This window comes from Clupea harengus, chromosome 1 (genome assembly GCF_900700415.2).
Source record: "Clupea harengus chromosome 1, Ch_v2.0.2, whole genome shotgun sequence".
Taxonomy (NCBI): Eukaryota; Metazoa; Chordata; class Actinopteri; order Clupeiformes; family Clupeidae; genus Clupea; species Clupea harengus.
Window position 1 is genome coordinate 21,986,280 of NC_045152.1, and position 13,545 is coordinate 21,999,824.

The 13,545-nt window shown below is 44.8% G+C and overlaps 2 protein-coding genes across 9 annotated transcripts in view; one reads left to right on the forward strand and one right to left on the reverse strand.

Annotated features, from left to right (window-relative positions):
* The first annotated feature begins 675 nt into the window (after nucleotides 1–675).
* tmem98 (transmembrane protein 98) lies at nucleotides 676–6,918 on the forward strand. The gene is made up of 7 exons (XM_012825868.3): nucleotides 676–837; nucleotides 3,638–3,864; nucleotides 4,121–4,252; nucleotides 4,434–4,467; nucleotides 4,561–4,676; nucleotides 4,869–4,928; nucleotides 5,046–6,918. Exons 2-7 carry the CDS (start codon nucleotides 3,734–3,736, stop codon nucleotides 5,233–5,235), a joined length of 663 nt encoding a protein of 220 aa, XP_012681322.1. The 5' UTR covers nucleotides 676–837; nucleotides 3,638–3,733; the 3' UTR covers nucleotides 5,236–6,918.
* A 394-nt stretch (nucleotides 6,919–7,312) lies between these two features.
* The window catches only part of svilc (supervillin c), a 24,440-nt gene continuing 18,207 nt past the window's right edge, over nucleotides 7,313–13,545 (reverse strand). For 7 of the 8 annotated variants that reach the window (XM_012825866.3, XM_031571416.2, XM_031571403.2 and 4 more), the window contains 14 exons: nucleotides 13,183–13,319; nucleotides 12,397–12,544; nucleotides 12,061–12,206; nucleotides 11,634–11,809; nucleotides 11,336–11,483; nucleotides 10,728–11,031; nucleotides 10,058–10,291; nucleotides 9,581–9,788; nucleotides 9,230–9,363; nucleotides 8,957–9,112; nucleotides 8,561–8,689; nucleotides 8,335–8,441; nucleotides 7,922–8,077; nucleotides 7,323–7,572 (listed from right to left, as the gene is read on the reverse strand). In XM_012825866.3, coding sequence (XP_012681320.1) covers nucleotides 7,486–7,572; nucleotides 7,922–8,077; nucleotides 8,335–8,441; nucleotides 8,561–8,689; nucleotides 8,957–9,112; nucleotides 9,230–9,363; nucleotides 9,581–9,788; nucleotides 10,058–10,291; nucleotides 10,728–11,031; nucleotides 11,336–11,483; nucleotides 11,634–11,809; nucleotides 12,061–12,206; nucleotides 12,397–12,544; nucleotides 13,183–13,319 — 2,270 coding nt within the window. In that variant the 3' untranslated portion in view covers nucleotides 7,323–7,485. Of the gene's footprint in view, nucleotides 7,573–7,921; nucleotides 8,078–8,334; nucleotides 8,442–8,560; nucleotides 8,690–8,956; nucleotides 9,113–9,229; nucleotides 9,364–9,580; nucleotides 9,789–10,057; nucleotides 10,292–10,727; nucleotides 11,032–11,335; nucleotides 11,484–11,633; nucleotides 11,810–12,060; nucleotides 12,207–12,396; nucleotides 12,545–13,182; nucleotides 13,320–13,545 lie in introns of all 8 variants that reach the window. The other variant, XM_031571385.2, reaches the window with a different exon arrangement.

Genomic DNA, 13,545 nt, shown 5'->3' on the forward strand with positions numbered 1-13,545 from the left:
GCTTTTAAGTGTGTATCAGCTAATCATCACATTTATCCAAGATTAGTGCTTGTGCAGACACGTGTCCGCCTATTTCATCAGAAATATAACAGAAAAAGGTGAAAAACATAATTTGGGGGAAAAAAACATCTTGAAATTTTCAAAAACCTTGGCTAATGCATGCTTTACAAGGTGCCATCATCAGGGCAGCATAATAACTAGAAATGGAAAACTTGTCATTATATCTTTTCAATATAGTACATTTATGTAGCTTATTTTCTTTAAAAAAAACCTCATCAGCTCAACTCAACTCAAACGAGTTCTCATCAGCTCCATTAACTTGCGAACGTTCGCCCGACATAGATAATGTAGACACTGCCACCTGGCGAATGCAATGGCACCGTGTAGGATATTCACCCATCACTTCTCTGACGAAACGCAAATCTTGTCAAGAAGAAATAATAAAACTTTGATTGGACATTTGTTAAACGTTATCGTTTACTGTATCTCATTTAATGTTGTGGATTACTGGGATTCCCTTGTAGAATTCGGGATGTACTACATGAGGTGGGCTATATCAACTTCCAATTGTAGACCCGCACGAGCTATGGCATTCTTTGGTGCGCGCCCCTCATGCTCGTTCCTTTTCAGGCACTCTCTGGACCTGAGCGCGCGTGACATGCGAAAGTTTTCAGGTTCAACTTCTTCGTCAGTAACCACTGTAGAATGACCCAGCAGTGCACGTAAATGCCCCTGCGCGCTCCCTTTTTGGAGAGATCCGTGCCGTCTCCGCATGCCCCCGGGAATAGGTGCCTTGTGTATGCCAGCGAACCACAGGAAAAAGGACAAAATGTATCGGTGAGTTTACTGAACTTTTGTATATAGTCCTAATACATCTTGTGTGTTTGTTGACGTCTCCAAATCGATGTCGCATTTAGGTTTTCCCCCTGCTATCATATCTGAACATAATCGTTTAAGGTTGTTGTCTAAATAGGGAATAATGTAGTTAAGGTGTTTTAGCCATTATACTTAATAATATGAACATAACACAGCTAACTACATCGATTCGCAGTTTAGCATCTTTTGTGCAATACTTAGTATATTAACTTGTACTGATAGGGGTCACTCCATTTTGCCAACAGATTGTTTGTTTTAAATTAATTGTTAACAGTCAGGGTTACGCTTTTCTACCAGAAACAAATTGTTTGGTGTAAAACTTATTTTATATAGTCTTCATAGTTTTAAAAAACATTCTGAGGACAAACTGAAGGTATGTATGCTACATATAACATGTTACTGCTGTAGCCTGTTCTGATATGTTATTATGGGAACTTTATTTTTCAAGCTGTGTACAGAAAACTTTTTCAAGCCATCAGATTTAGATTGCGAGTTTGCAAATCTGAAGTTGAACATTATTTTACAGTTAAACAAATTGCACACGTACTGGCGCCATTAATCGACGATTTTCGAATGTAATAGAATGGTGACTTCTGAGCCTTTGTAGAAGCAGGAGAGTTTATATAGAGAAACACAGAAAGTGTTAGGCAAATATCAGAAAGTCCACAGACTCTTTACATAATTGTGTCCTGTCACAACATTCTGCTGTCGTTAATTCTTCATTACAACGTTTTTGTCCAGCGATAAATTGTACTGGAAACGTAAAAGAAATTGTATGACTGAGCGCGGGGAGAAAGCACTGTGTGACACGACCAGTGCGGCGCGGGAATTAATCCGATTAGTGAATTATAGCATTCCCAAACAGAGTTTTAGATAAGCATTCAGATGAAAATACCACAATTTGGAATGCTTTAATTCTGTAACACTGTTACCGAGAGACAGTGCAGAGAGGACAGTGCCAACTCTCTCTCTCTCACACACACACACACATACACACACACACACACACACACACACACACACACACACACACACACACACACACACACACCTTTTTAATGCGATAATAATAATTTTTTAGATTTTCTTTTCTTTCTTTTCATCACAAACCATGCAAATGTGGATATCTGGAAGACATTTCATGGTAGACACCCCTACAGTCTTGTTCTAATTGACTGTGTAGACATGACTGTTGATGTAATCCTCATGTCTGGGAGCCCCACGTCCTCCACATAACCTCTCTCCTGTCTGGATTACATATATCCCAGGCCTACAGTGTGGCAAGGCAGACATTTAAAAGGCCGCAGTGAAAATAAGGTGTTTTCATTGCATTTTCAAGCATTTTCCCTCAGGGCTACAAGATTTCCCAAGTCTACGGAATTATCGCTGTAATCCCTTTTTGCTATGTGTGTGCTATGCATGTGCTCTAGAAAACATAATTCTACAATGCGATCAATGTGGGCAGTTAGCAAATAAGTCTTACTGTACACACGCACGCACGCACACACACACACACACACACACACACACACACACACACACACACACACACACACGCCCACACACACGCCCACACACACGCCCACACACACACACGCCCGCACACACACACACACACACACACACACACACACACACACACACACACACACACACACACACACACACACCTATTGAGTGTCGCTGTAGCAATCATGGCCACGCAGTGGATAATGTTTAACGGACACCCAATACAAACACTGAGTGATCCAGAGGGAATGAAAGAAAGAGAGGGCAACAGTTTGTCAATTCACACAGTCCAGATATACATGAAACACCCCAACCTCATTTTCACCTTTTGAAAATCAAATAAAAACTGCTTCAGATAGACCAAGGAACATACACTGTGTGTGTGTGGCTGTGTGTGTGTGTGTGTAGGACGAGAGAATACGTAGTAGATAAGGAACTGGTATTTTTCTGTGCTACCTTTTGTCAACAAGAACTCCTTGACAAGTTAAAGATAAAAGAGAATATTGTTTAAATAATAAGTCATGCAACAGTCAATGCTCCACTCCCCCACAATAACAGTATAATCATACCTTACCAGTTTCATCTTTAAATGGCTTGACTGGCACACATTTCCAAACTTAGTTTTTTGAAGTTAAATTGTCTCACCAAGGGAAGGGGATTGGCCCATACATATACACGAGAGAGAAATGCAGTACTGTCAAATGTTTTGATTAGCATTTGAAACATGCCACCTTGTGTAATCAAGAGAGGGATTGTTGATTGACAGCTAAGGCGTCGTGAAGTCTTGGCAGGGGGGGAAATGAAACGCATTGAGTTTTGTCCTATGTACTCTGAAGGTGTGACCAAGCATTTAAGCTTAATTGATTTTGAAACCCATTCCCAATAACTTCCTTCCGCAGATCCCGATTTACGTTTGTAGGTGGATAGGTCATTCCAGGACACTAACCCAAGCTTGGCATCAGTATTGTATTGTGTGCTCATGCCTTTTACCAGTGTTTGAATTAATGGGTTTGGTATTTGATCTCTCAGCTTCATTTTTGTGTGACATTGTCCCTTTTTTCCGACAACCAGAATCAAAGAGGCAAGGCATACATTTGCAAAATGGCTGCCTGGGCACTTCATCTCTTTTGTGATCAACATGTGGGATCACACCTTTGTTTACCACCGGATCTTTAGGGTGTTAAAGATGACCGTGTTGAGGCCTCCTGCGAAAAACATGGATGTGACTCATAATCCACACCCCTCTCTTCAGATGAGTGCTCACACCGCCCGGCTGACTCCAGACGCCCAAGCAAGCCGCTGATCGGAAGGTGAAAGGTCGGTAGCCACGGGGACCTCGGGCGTCGGCATGGAGACGGTGGTGATCGTGGCTATCGGGGTGCTGGCGACCATCTTCCTGGCCTCGTTCCTGGCACTGGTGGTCGTATGCCGCCATCGCTACTGTCACCCATGGGGCCATTTACACCACTATGATTCTAAGTGAGTCAGAGAGAGAGAGAGAAAGAAAGAAAGAGAGAGAGAGTACCAGCGGTGTGTTCACCATGTTTTAATGGCTATTCTCTTTAAAATGCTGTGTGGAAAAATGCAACTATTGGCACAGATTGATATTCCATTGATCTGATTTTAAGTCTGAAGGAAAATGTTGGAGGGTAGGATATTGCACATACAGCCTAAAATTTCAAAAAAGGATATAAAGTGAAATGTCTCTTTCTTTCTTTCTCTCTCTCTCCCTCAGGCCCACAGTTGACTTGATAGGCGCTATGGAGACTCAGAGTGAGCCTTCTGAGCTGGAGCTGGACGATGTGGTCATCACCAACCCCCACATCGAGGCCATCCTGGAGAATGAGGACTGGATTGAAGATGCCTCGTAGGTCCCCACCACATCACACTCAGTACCGTCCAGTCATCCTCACCACTGTCAGCGCAACATGACCATTAGCAGGATTAACATTCAGATGGACATTTTTGTATCATCAATAAGAAATTAAAGTATTTTGTTGGTATTTTTTCTTCATTTCACCTTTTCTATCGTTCTCTCTACCTAACAGCGGTCTGGTGTCCCACTGCATTTCTATTTTAAAGGTAAATCTGATTGTAGAAAACAGTTTCCTGTTTTATGGTTGGTACACTGAGGTTCAAAGAAGTGGTTTAACCAATGACATGTGTTTCATTCAGATATGTCACACTCTGACTGAGAAGTTGGTTGCCATGACAATGGGCTCTGGGGCAAAGGTCAAGGCTCCTGCCAGCCTCAGTGACATCATCAGCGTGGCCAAACGCATTAGCCCCAGGTACATCCAAGGCAGAATTCATTTTCACACATTGCAGCTTACCAAGGAGAGACAGAAATACAGTATCTTTAAATGCTATGTCTATTAAGATAAAGAGCCTGCTAGTACAGAACATGTTTAGCATCTGATAAACCAATCGTATTCAGAGTGCCTTCACAGGACTACATTACCCATCCTCCTTTGTCTGTGTAGGGTGGATGATGTGGTGCGTTCCATGTATCCTCCTTTGGACCCTATTCTCCTGGATGCCAGGTAATTGATCACAAACTTTATAGGACAATATCTGCAAATTAAATAAACATACACCCACAACTGAGCATGAAATAGATCTCTTTATGTTTATTTTTTGTTCTAATTATGTCCTATCAGAGCCACTGCCCTCCTGCTTTCTGTCAGTCATCTGGTGCTGGTTACCCGGAACGCTTGTCACATGTCGGGGAGTATGGATTGGATCGACCAATCGCTGCACGCCGCAGAGGATCACATGGTGGTGCTGAGAGAGGCAGCACTGGCGTCTGAGCCCGAGAGGAGATTACCAGACAGAGAGCAGGCCATCTGAACTCACGCACGCACGCAGGCACACACAAACACACATACGCTCATGTGCACACACACACAAACACACACACACAGACACATACACAACCAAAATCATTCACACAAACACACATGCGAAACAGTACACACCTGTATATAGACCTAATTACTCAATTGTACCAATCACCTACACTGATAGACTCACCACAAGGCACACACACATACAGGCCAATTTTCACAGGCAACCTCCCACAACTTTGCATATCCAGTTACCTGGAGTTACCTTGTGCGTATGTAGGGTAGAACACTTCACAAGTTTCTTTAGCGCTTCAATGTACAGGCCCCTTTTCACAGGCAACCTACCCACAACTTTGCATATCCAGAGTTACCTTGAGTTACCTTGTCCGTATGTAGGGTAGAACACTTCACAAGCTTCTTTAGTTCTTCTCTGTAGTTGTCCTATGCCACTGTTGTTTTCTTTATTCCCATCTCACTCAGTTGCCGCCATTTTGTCTCACGCAGTACCACAGTCCGGAATCCCCCCCCCCTTTTCTAGTTCGCACAGAATTTCTCAGTATTGTAAATTTCTTGATAATCCTGGAGCCACATACTAAATGTCTCGAGTCAGTGAAGAGGACTTAGAAAAGGTTGCAGTGCTTAATGAAATTAAGTCTTAGAGGGTTCTCAAAGGTTCAACATGGTAAAACTTAATCACAAAGTAACATATTTAGCTGAACAGATAAGAATGTAGTCAGTTTTCTGTGTATATTGACACTCCAATGCTGTCTGACAGTTTTCATTATTTTAGAACTGGGCTCAGTATTTTGTGAACAGATAATATTTTCTTACAATTGTATGATCATTGATTGCTTAAAGTTATGATTTTATGCCACATGTGTTTACATAGAGACACTATCATTTAAAATGAGGAAATGCAATTTTCTGTAATTTTCAAGACTCTCTCCCTCACACACATACACACACACCCCTGCTAGTTTTCCCATCACTAATAGGTGGCTGGGCCTCCTGGGCAGGGCTGGGCTGTGGAGCACAGCGTCACATGAGGGCTTAAAGCTCCTACTAATCTCATCTGGGAAAACACACAGCTACACAGTCTCTGATGAACACCTCACCAACCACACAGTCCCTGCCTTCAGCTCTCACCATTAACATCACCACCACCTCACCAACATCGAACACCCCAGTAGAGAATATACCGGTAGACCAAACTAGCCAGTTTTATCTGATAATCTCTAACCCCGCCCCCATCTCTCACACCCACACACAACACACAAGGTTAATTGAAAATTCTTTTCAAGCTTAAGTGAGACAAACTCATTGAAAAGGCAGATTTGCCTTGAGACAGTCCACTCTCTGAATCTCGCCACTAGCAGAACATCCTGTCGTGAAATGTAGTAATGGGTTCAGCCTTAACGGAAGCACAGCTGCATCAGTATAAGTGTATAGACCCATAGGCTCTGAAAGAGTGTTCAAGGACAAACAGCGTAGACAGGGACTTGCCCTTCCTCATCGTCTTTTATTAGGTTGATTTTCCTCTCTTTGTTTTTTGTATGCATTCTCTTTCTCTCATAAAATATCTACAGAGATTGTGACTGACTCTTACACTGTTCCTGTTTCCTCTTTCATCCCTCTGATCTGATTTGTACAGGTAAATTAAAATTTCATAGGAAAAAAAAAACCTCCACAATGCTGTGATGTTACATTATTCAGTTTGTCGTCCATGTTGTTTCGTTAACTGAAAACACATTCAGTAAAATCTACAGCTAAGTTCAGTATTAAAACCACACGTCATTCTCATTACACAGACTCTGTTCTGGCCAGAGTTCAAGAAAGGAGCTCACATTAGCAGGGGGCTTGTGAATGCTATACAGTGTATGGAGTTGCCTCTTGTGCTTGCACTGAATGTGTACTATACACTACAAGGAAATCAAATTCAAAAAGAACATTTGGCCAGCCCCTGTGAGTAGGGTTTAAGGCTCTGTAATGACCAATTGTCAAAGGACACACACACACATACACGGGCACACACACATACCCACGCACAAGCACACACTTTTAAACAGGCAACTAGAGGGGGGGGGGGGGGGGCACTGTACATGTGTGTGTGCAAAGAAGGGCCACTTAACAAGAATACTTTTCACAAAAATAGAAAATACTAAAAGTTTTCTTTTTAAAAGATAGCTTTTTGCTGACAGAAAATAAAATCTACTTTATATATATATAAAAAAAACTGTGTGTTGAAAGGTGGATATCAATAAAGTCCTTTAGTTTTCTTCAGGTTGACCTGCTGCCAATCAGGAAGTGAGGCGTATTCATCCCTCTTCATGCCCAAAGCCATCTAAAATATTACAGGACAAAACAAAAACACACAACAGTTAATGACACATGATGTTTGGTATGATGAAGGCAACACATTTATCCACAAGGTCTGTGGCCACAGTTGTAAACCATTTTAAAAAACCTGCATGACTGCCTCTAGCTGACTAGGTAATCCACACAACTGCTTTCCCTTGCCAGTGCTTAAACCCTGACAAGCATATTCAGCCACTTAGTTACAGGCATCACATTAGCACTAGCTGCCATGCTAACTAATGCATTGGGGGTTGGTAATAACTGCTACAGCCTACAATCCCTGTGAGCTGATGGGCCTCTGGGCTCTCTATGTTCTGTGGCGGTGCGGAGCTCACCTGCAGGTCGTGGTCAGACAGGTAGTCCTCCAGATGCAGTGGGTCCACCCCCTCCGGTAGGGGCCTCCTCAGGAGCTGCTCCAGGGGGAAGTGATGTGTGCTGAGGGCTGTCAGGGCGTCCTGCACCAGGGTCAGCTTCTTACGCGGAGCCTCTTCCTGCCAGCACAAAACAGAAAGAGCGCTGAAAATCAAGCGACTGTGTGTGTGTGTGTGTGTGTGCGTGTGTGTGTGTTCGGTTCCTTTAACTCTGCTGATATATCAAGATACTACCAACACCAGTCCATTCCCAGGAAGAATGACTGGTGACTGGTTATGACTGAAACATGACACTGGTGATTGACACATGAGTGGGTGATGTTGGCTATGGGGAGGATGCTGGAGATGGGGGGTGGTGGAGATGGTGCTGGCCTGACCTGGGATGGTGTCCTGGGGCTCCACTGAGGGAAGACGTTGGTAAAGGTGAGCGGCTCAGCTCCATCCTCTATCAGATAGGCCAGCGGGGGGCGCCGTGGGTTACGCTCTGGAGCACAGGGCCATAAATACACATATGTACACGTCATACTCCAGGTGCGAGCAAACACACAAAGACACACACCCAGTCCCTGCACACACAACCACCTGTCTCTCAACTGCACTGACCTCTGCAGTACTGGAGGGTGGTCTCCATGGCGCACTTCCTCTCTCTGTCCCAGTGGGGGCGCTGGCAGTCTGATGCCTCTCCGCTCTCCCACATGTACACCTCCAGACAGTTATCCAACAGGAAGAGAGCTGGGGAGAGACAGAGAGAGGAGGGGAGAAGGTTGAGCTGTTTCTGATAGGTGCCTGTTTGTCTGTGTCTTACTGCGTTTTGCAGAAATTGATTCTTTTCTGAAACCATGTGTCATCACAAACTTTGAAGTTTGAACACTCAACTTGAAGCATTGCATAACAAAGCTGTGGGTGACCATTAGCTGTGGGTGACCACAAGTGTGACCATTGGTGTAAAAAAACTGGTGTATGTGTGTTGCATGTTGTGATGCATTTGTTGCTTCTTACCTGGCTGTGACACAGAGTATAAGTTATCTTGCAGGAAAGGCATTGCCATGGCAACACCTGTCACCCTGGAGGGATTCAGTAGCTCCACCCCCTTGAAAGTCCCTGATTGGACACTCAGATGGAAGAGGCGAGGTGTGAAGTTATACTTCCCAGGGTCTGTGGGAAAACATAGCATTTGAATGACTATTCATATATGTAAATGACTATACCTTGTTCATGGCTGTGTGTGCACATGCGTATGTGTAGGTGAGGATGTACGTAGGATCTAAGCACCTTGTAACATGCAGTCATAGGCCTTTCGGTCCTGCTGCCCAATGGCAGCCCAGAACTCTGTTGGCTCCGCCCCTTCCTCCAATTCTTGAACCCTGATACTGACATCAGGACTCAAACCCAGCTCAGGAGGACACCTTAGATAAACACACACACACACACACACACACACACACACAAACACACACACACACACACACACAAACACACACACACACACACATAAACAGATGCACGTGTACACACACATATAAAGAAGTATACAAACACACACACAGCATTACATATCTCGGTCAAATGTACTTAGCAGAAAGACTTGGCAAACCATGACCATTGACAGGATGTGTGACTTACATGTGCATCAGGTGCTCTACAGTGTGTTTGGCCACTTGCCGGGTGCTGGTGTGGGCCTTACAGCCGTTCCACAGATAGAGCGCCCTCTGCTGGGGGTTGAGCAGCAGCAGACAGCCGCGGGAGCGCAGACTGGAGCAGCAGCACTCTATCTCAGAGAGAGACGCCTCTACAGGCACAGCACCCTTCACGCAGAACAGACGACAGCCAACTAAAACACACACACACACACACACATCACTGTAAGCACAGCACTCTAAATCATGGGTTTAATGCCCAGGGAACACACATACTGATGAAAAAGATTATATATGTCTGCTAAATAAATGAGTGTAAACACACACATAGCCACCAACAACCACCATTTCACACACATTATGGCGTGAGATCCAAACACAAATGACAAACACTCACGGACAGAGTAAGATGCACATACACATATATATATATATACATATACACATACAACTACACACACACCTGTGTTGTTGGCAGTGTCTTCCCTCCTGCCCCTGTGAAGGACCAGGCCACCCTGGAACAGCTGCAGGAAGCACGGAGGCTCCTCACCCTGAGCCACCAGCACCTGAGCTCCACAGATATTGGCCAGGGCTGGCGGAAGCTCCTGCCCACAGTGGCGTGAGTGACGGCCCTGCCAGAGGAAGAGGGCGGAACGCTCCAGACCGACTTCGTCACCAGTGGCAACTATCTGATCAACTGCGAACAGAACCGAGCAACATAAATACGTAAAACTTAAACACCCAATAAAAAGTAATGCATGAACAAATGCATAGATGTGTTGTGTAGTTATTAAGCATATTACCTGGCCCAATTAAATATAACATTTAAAACTTTCTTAAATCAAATCCAAAGTAAAAATGTTCGTAGATTCAGCTTTAACTTGTACAAATCAAAGACAGTCAACAGCACTGAAGCGCACACAAACACACACATACACATCTATTAGGTTACAGACATATAGCATATAGACATATATATACACACTTGGTATTTACAATATACAAGACATGACATTTATTCACATGTCTAAAAGTTCCAAATCACCCCAGCATGTATACACATGTGCCCACACACACACACACACACACACACACACACACACACACACACACACACACACACACACACACACCAAGAGCGGTGAGGCAGTAGCTCCAGCGGATGGCGTAGGTGTCTCCTTCATGGAACTGTCCAGAGCTCTGAGGGGACACCTGGCTCTCCCCACGCTCGCCAATGTGCCACGTCTCCACGGCGACTGTGCTCAGCTCCGCCTGCCGACCGTCGTTCAGCGTGACAAGGTCCCGCCCCCTCTGCACATCCACACCCTTCAGGAGCACAGGCCCCGCCCCCGACACACCGTCTCCAGCCAGCAGGGCTTTGGCATCACAGGACCAGCCCTCCGAGGGCAGGGAGGTCACTGGCAAAGAGATGGCACTCTGGGTAAAGAGATGGGTAGGCTGGGTTAGGGGATCCACCAATCACAAATCACAATCACCAAACAGTTCAGTTAAAAATGACATGTCCTCTCCATTCCCACTCTATACTAAATCCGTATAATTACTATAAATTACCATCTGGTGCATGTACAGATAAACTGTAAAGAAATGGGAAGTGTGTGTGCGTATATAATATATAGACAGTATATATATATATGTTTGTGTGTGTATGTGTGTGTGCGCGCGTGTGTGCGTGCGTGCATGCGTGTGTGTCTGGATGTGTTATATTGGTGGTTCTCATCACCTGTGGGATCTCCACAGTGGGGATGCAGATGTCCTCTCTGCCAGAGCTCGTGTCGGGCCAGTCCATAAACTTCTGCCTGAACAGTGCTGTCTCATTCCCCTCAAACAGACGACCCAGCAGGGCCCAGCTAGGGCGCCCAACACCCTGTCTGGACAAAAAAAAAACGTGATATTACAAAACATGTATTTGAACAATTTGAATGGTAAACAAACGTGTATTTGAGGTGCTATTGCAACTACTGTGGGACAAGTATGTGGTGTGTTTGTCTTTTTGTTTGTTTATATTTGAAGGAACTCACCTGGGTATGTGTGCATTAGTGGCTGAAACGTCCAAAGGGTTGACCCTGCAGTTGCTGTAGTCATAAGGTCCGGCCCACACCTGCTGAGCCAGTAGCAGCGCCACCTTGCGGTCACCTGGGGTAACGTCTTTCCCATGCCACAGGTAGACCTCACTCCCAAAGTCAAACACCAGAGTCTGGGAGAGGAGCAAGAGCAGGACTTACACACAGACTGAGCCCGGAAACGCACCAGGAATGCAAGCACACAGTAATACATCTGTATCTGACATAGGATGTCTGGGCAAGATGGGGAACGTAGATAGCAACTGCAATTTTGTAGCAAACAGAAAGGACTGTAAAGTCTGATATTCTGAGTATTACAGTTGTCCCCTAGGGGGCAGTAGAGAGAGAGGTGTGGGTGAGCTCCAGTGCGGCCGGAGGTGTGTACCTGAGTGGAGCCCAGCAGGGAGATGCGTGAGGCGGTGGCCCATCCCTGGTCATGAGGCAAAAGCCGGTCCTCCTCCAGCTGGTAAACACAATTAGACTCCACCAGCGCACTCTCAAACAGCTCATCCTCCTCAGGGCCACCAGCACCTGCCATCAGTGACAGACACCGATTAACAAACATGGACACACAAACACATTTCATGAAAACCACACATATGAAACACAGAAGTTAGAAACCAAAAAAAACAAACATAGTGAGCAACACACTAGTTGTTTGATTTTCTGATTGTTCTTTGACAGCAAGACAGATGTTGCCCAGTAGACCACAGACACTCACCCTTGTACTCTGTTCTTCCACCTAGAAGGTTCCAGAACTCCATGGCTTGAGAACTCTCACTGTTGACTCCCTCCTCAAGGTGAATCACCTGTGTTGCCTGGCAACCCAGGTCCCGCTGGCTCTGGACTATAAAGGCGATCTCGGAGGCCTGTAACATTATGAATCAAATGTATTTGGCAATAACATTACTACACTGGAACAGCAAAACACCAACAAACATTAGCAATTAAAGTGTGCAATAATCAGTCATTACCATTTCCAGTCAATATTGATAATTCCAAATCATTACAGACCATAAAATGCTCTGCAATTATCAGGGCTGCTAAATGCACTGAGGCTCTTTCAGGCAATTGTACAGTACATCTGCTGAATAACAATGTAAATGTGACCCAGCAAATAGCTCAGAATAATGAAGTAATAAAATTGTACTGACAGCGATCCATACATTTGGTAAGAGAATACGTTTCAAACAGGAGCTGCTAAGGGTCCATGTGTGGCCCTCTGCCTTTTTTTTGCATGGCACTTGAGAATGATGAGAATAATCATCGCCTAATTCGCCTCATTTTTCACCATCATTTTGAGTGCGATCTCATTATTCTGATTATTCTTTGTTTGAGCGCCACGTACCTCAGTTTTGTACTCCGCCTGTTATAATGCGCAGATTCAGTCAATGTAAAATTGACATCTGCACCGCATCTGACCCTGACACTCAACCCATTCCAAACAGTTGCTGCGCTGCTGTGTACAGCCTCAGAGCTGAGAGTGAGAGAGGGTGTTAGCGCTCACCTTTGCTCTCTCGGCAGCGTTGGCGGCCCGGCCGCTCCACGAGTAGCAGTGCTGCGGCGTCACCAGCAGGAAGCAGTCCCCGCTGTTCAGTGAACGAACCGCCGGCTCCACCACACGCACCTGCACCTGCCGCCAGCCTGCAGCAACAACTACGTGTCAAGAGCGCAGAAAAACTACATCTCCCAGAATCCCTCAGAAAAATGAGTATAAATCTATTTTATAACTACATCATGTTTAGAGCCATCCCTATTATGTTTTATGAAGGCACAGCGATTAAGAGACTCAATGAAATTGAACTAAAATATAAACAGTGAAGACATTAGCTCTGTCAATGTCTGTCTTTTTCACCTGCTCAACTTATTA

Coding starts and splice junctions, on each gene's coding strand:
- tmem98 (XM_012825868.3), top strand. CDS start 3,734: ATGGAGACGGTGGTGATCGTGGCTATCGGGGTGCTGGCGACCATCTTC. Junction 4,677..4,868: donor GCCAAACGCATTAGCCCCAG/GTACATCCAAGG, acceptor TTGTCTGTGTAG/GGTGGATGATGTGGTGCGTT. Junction 4,929..5,045: donor CCTATTCTCCTGGATGCCAG/GTAATTGATCAC, acceptor ATGTCCTATCAG/AGCCACTGCCCTCCTGCTTT.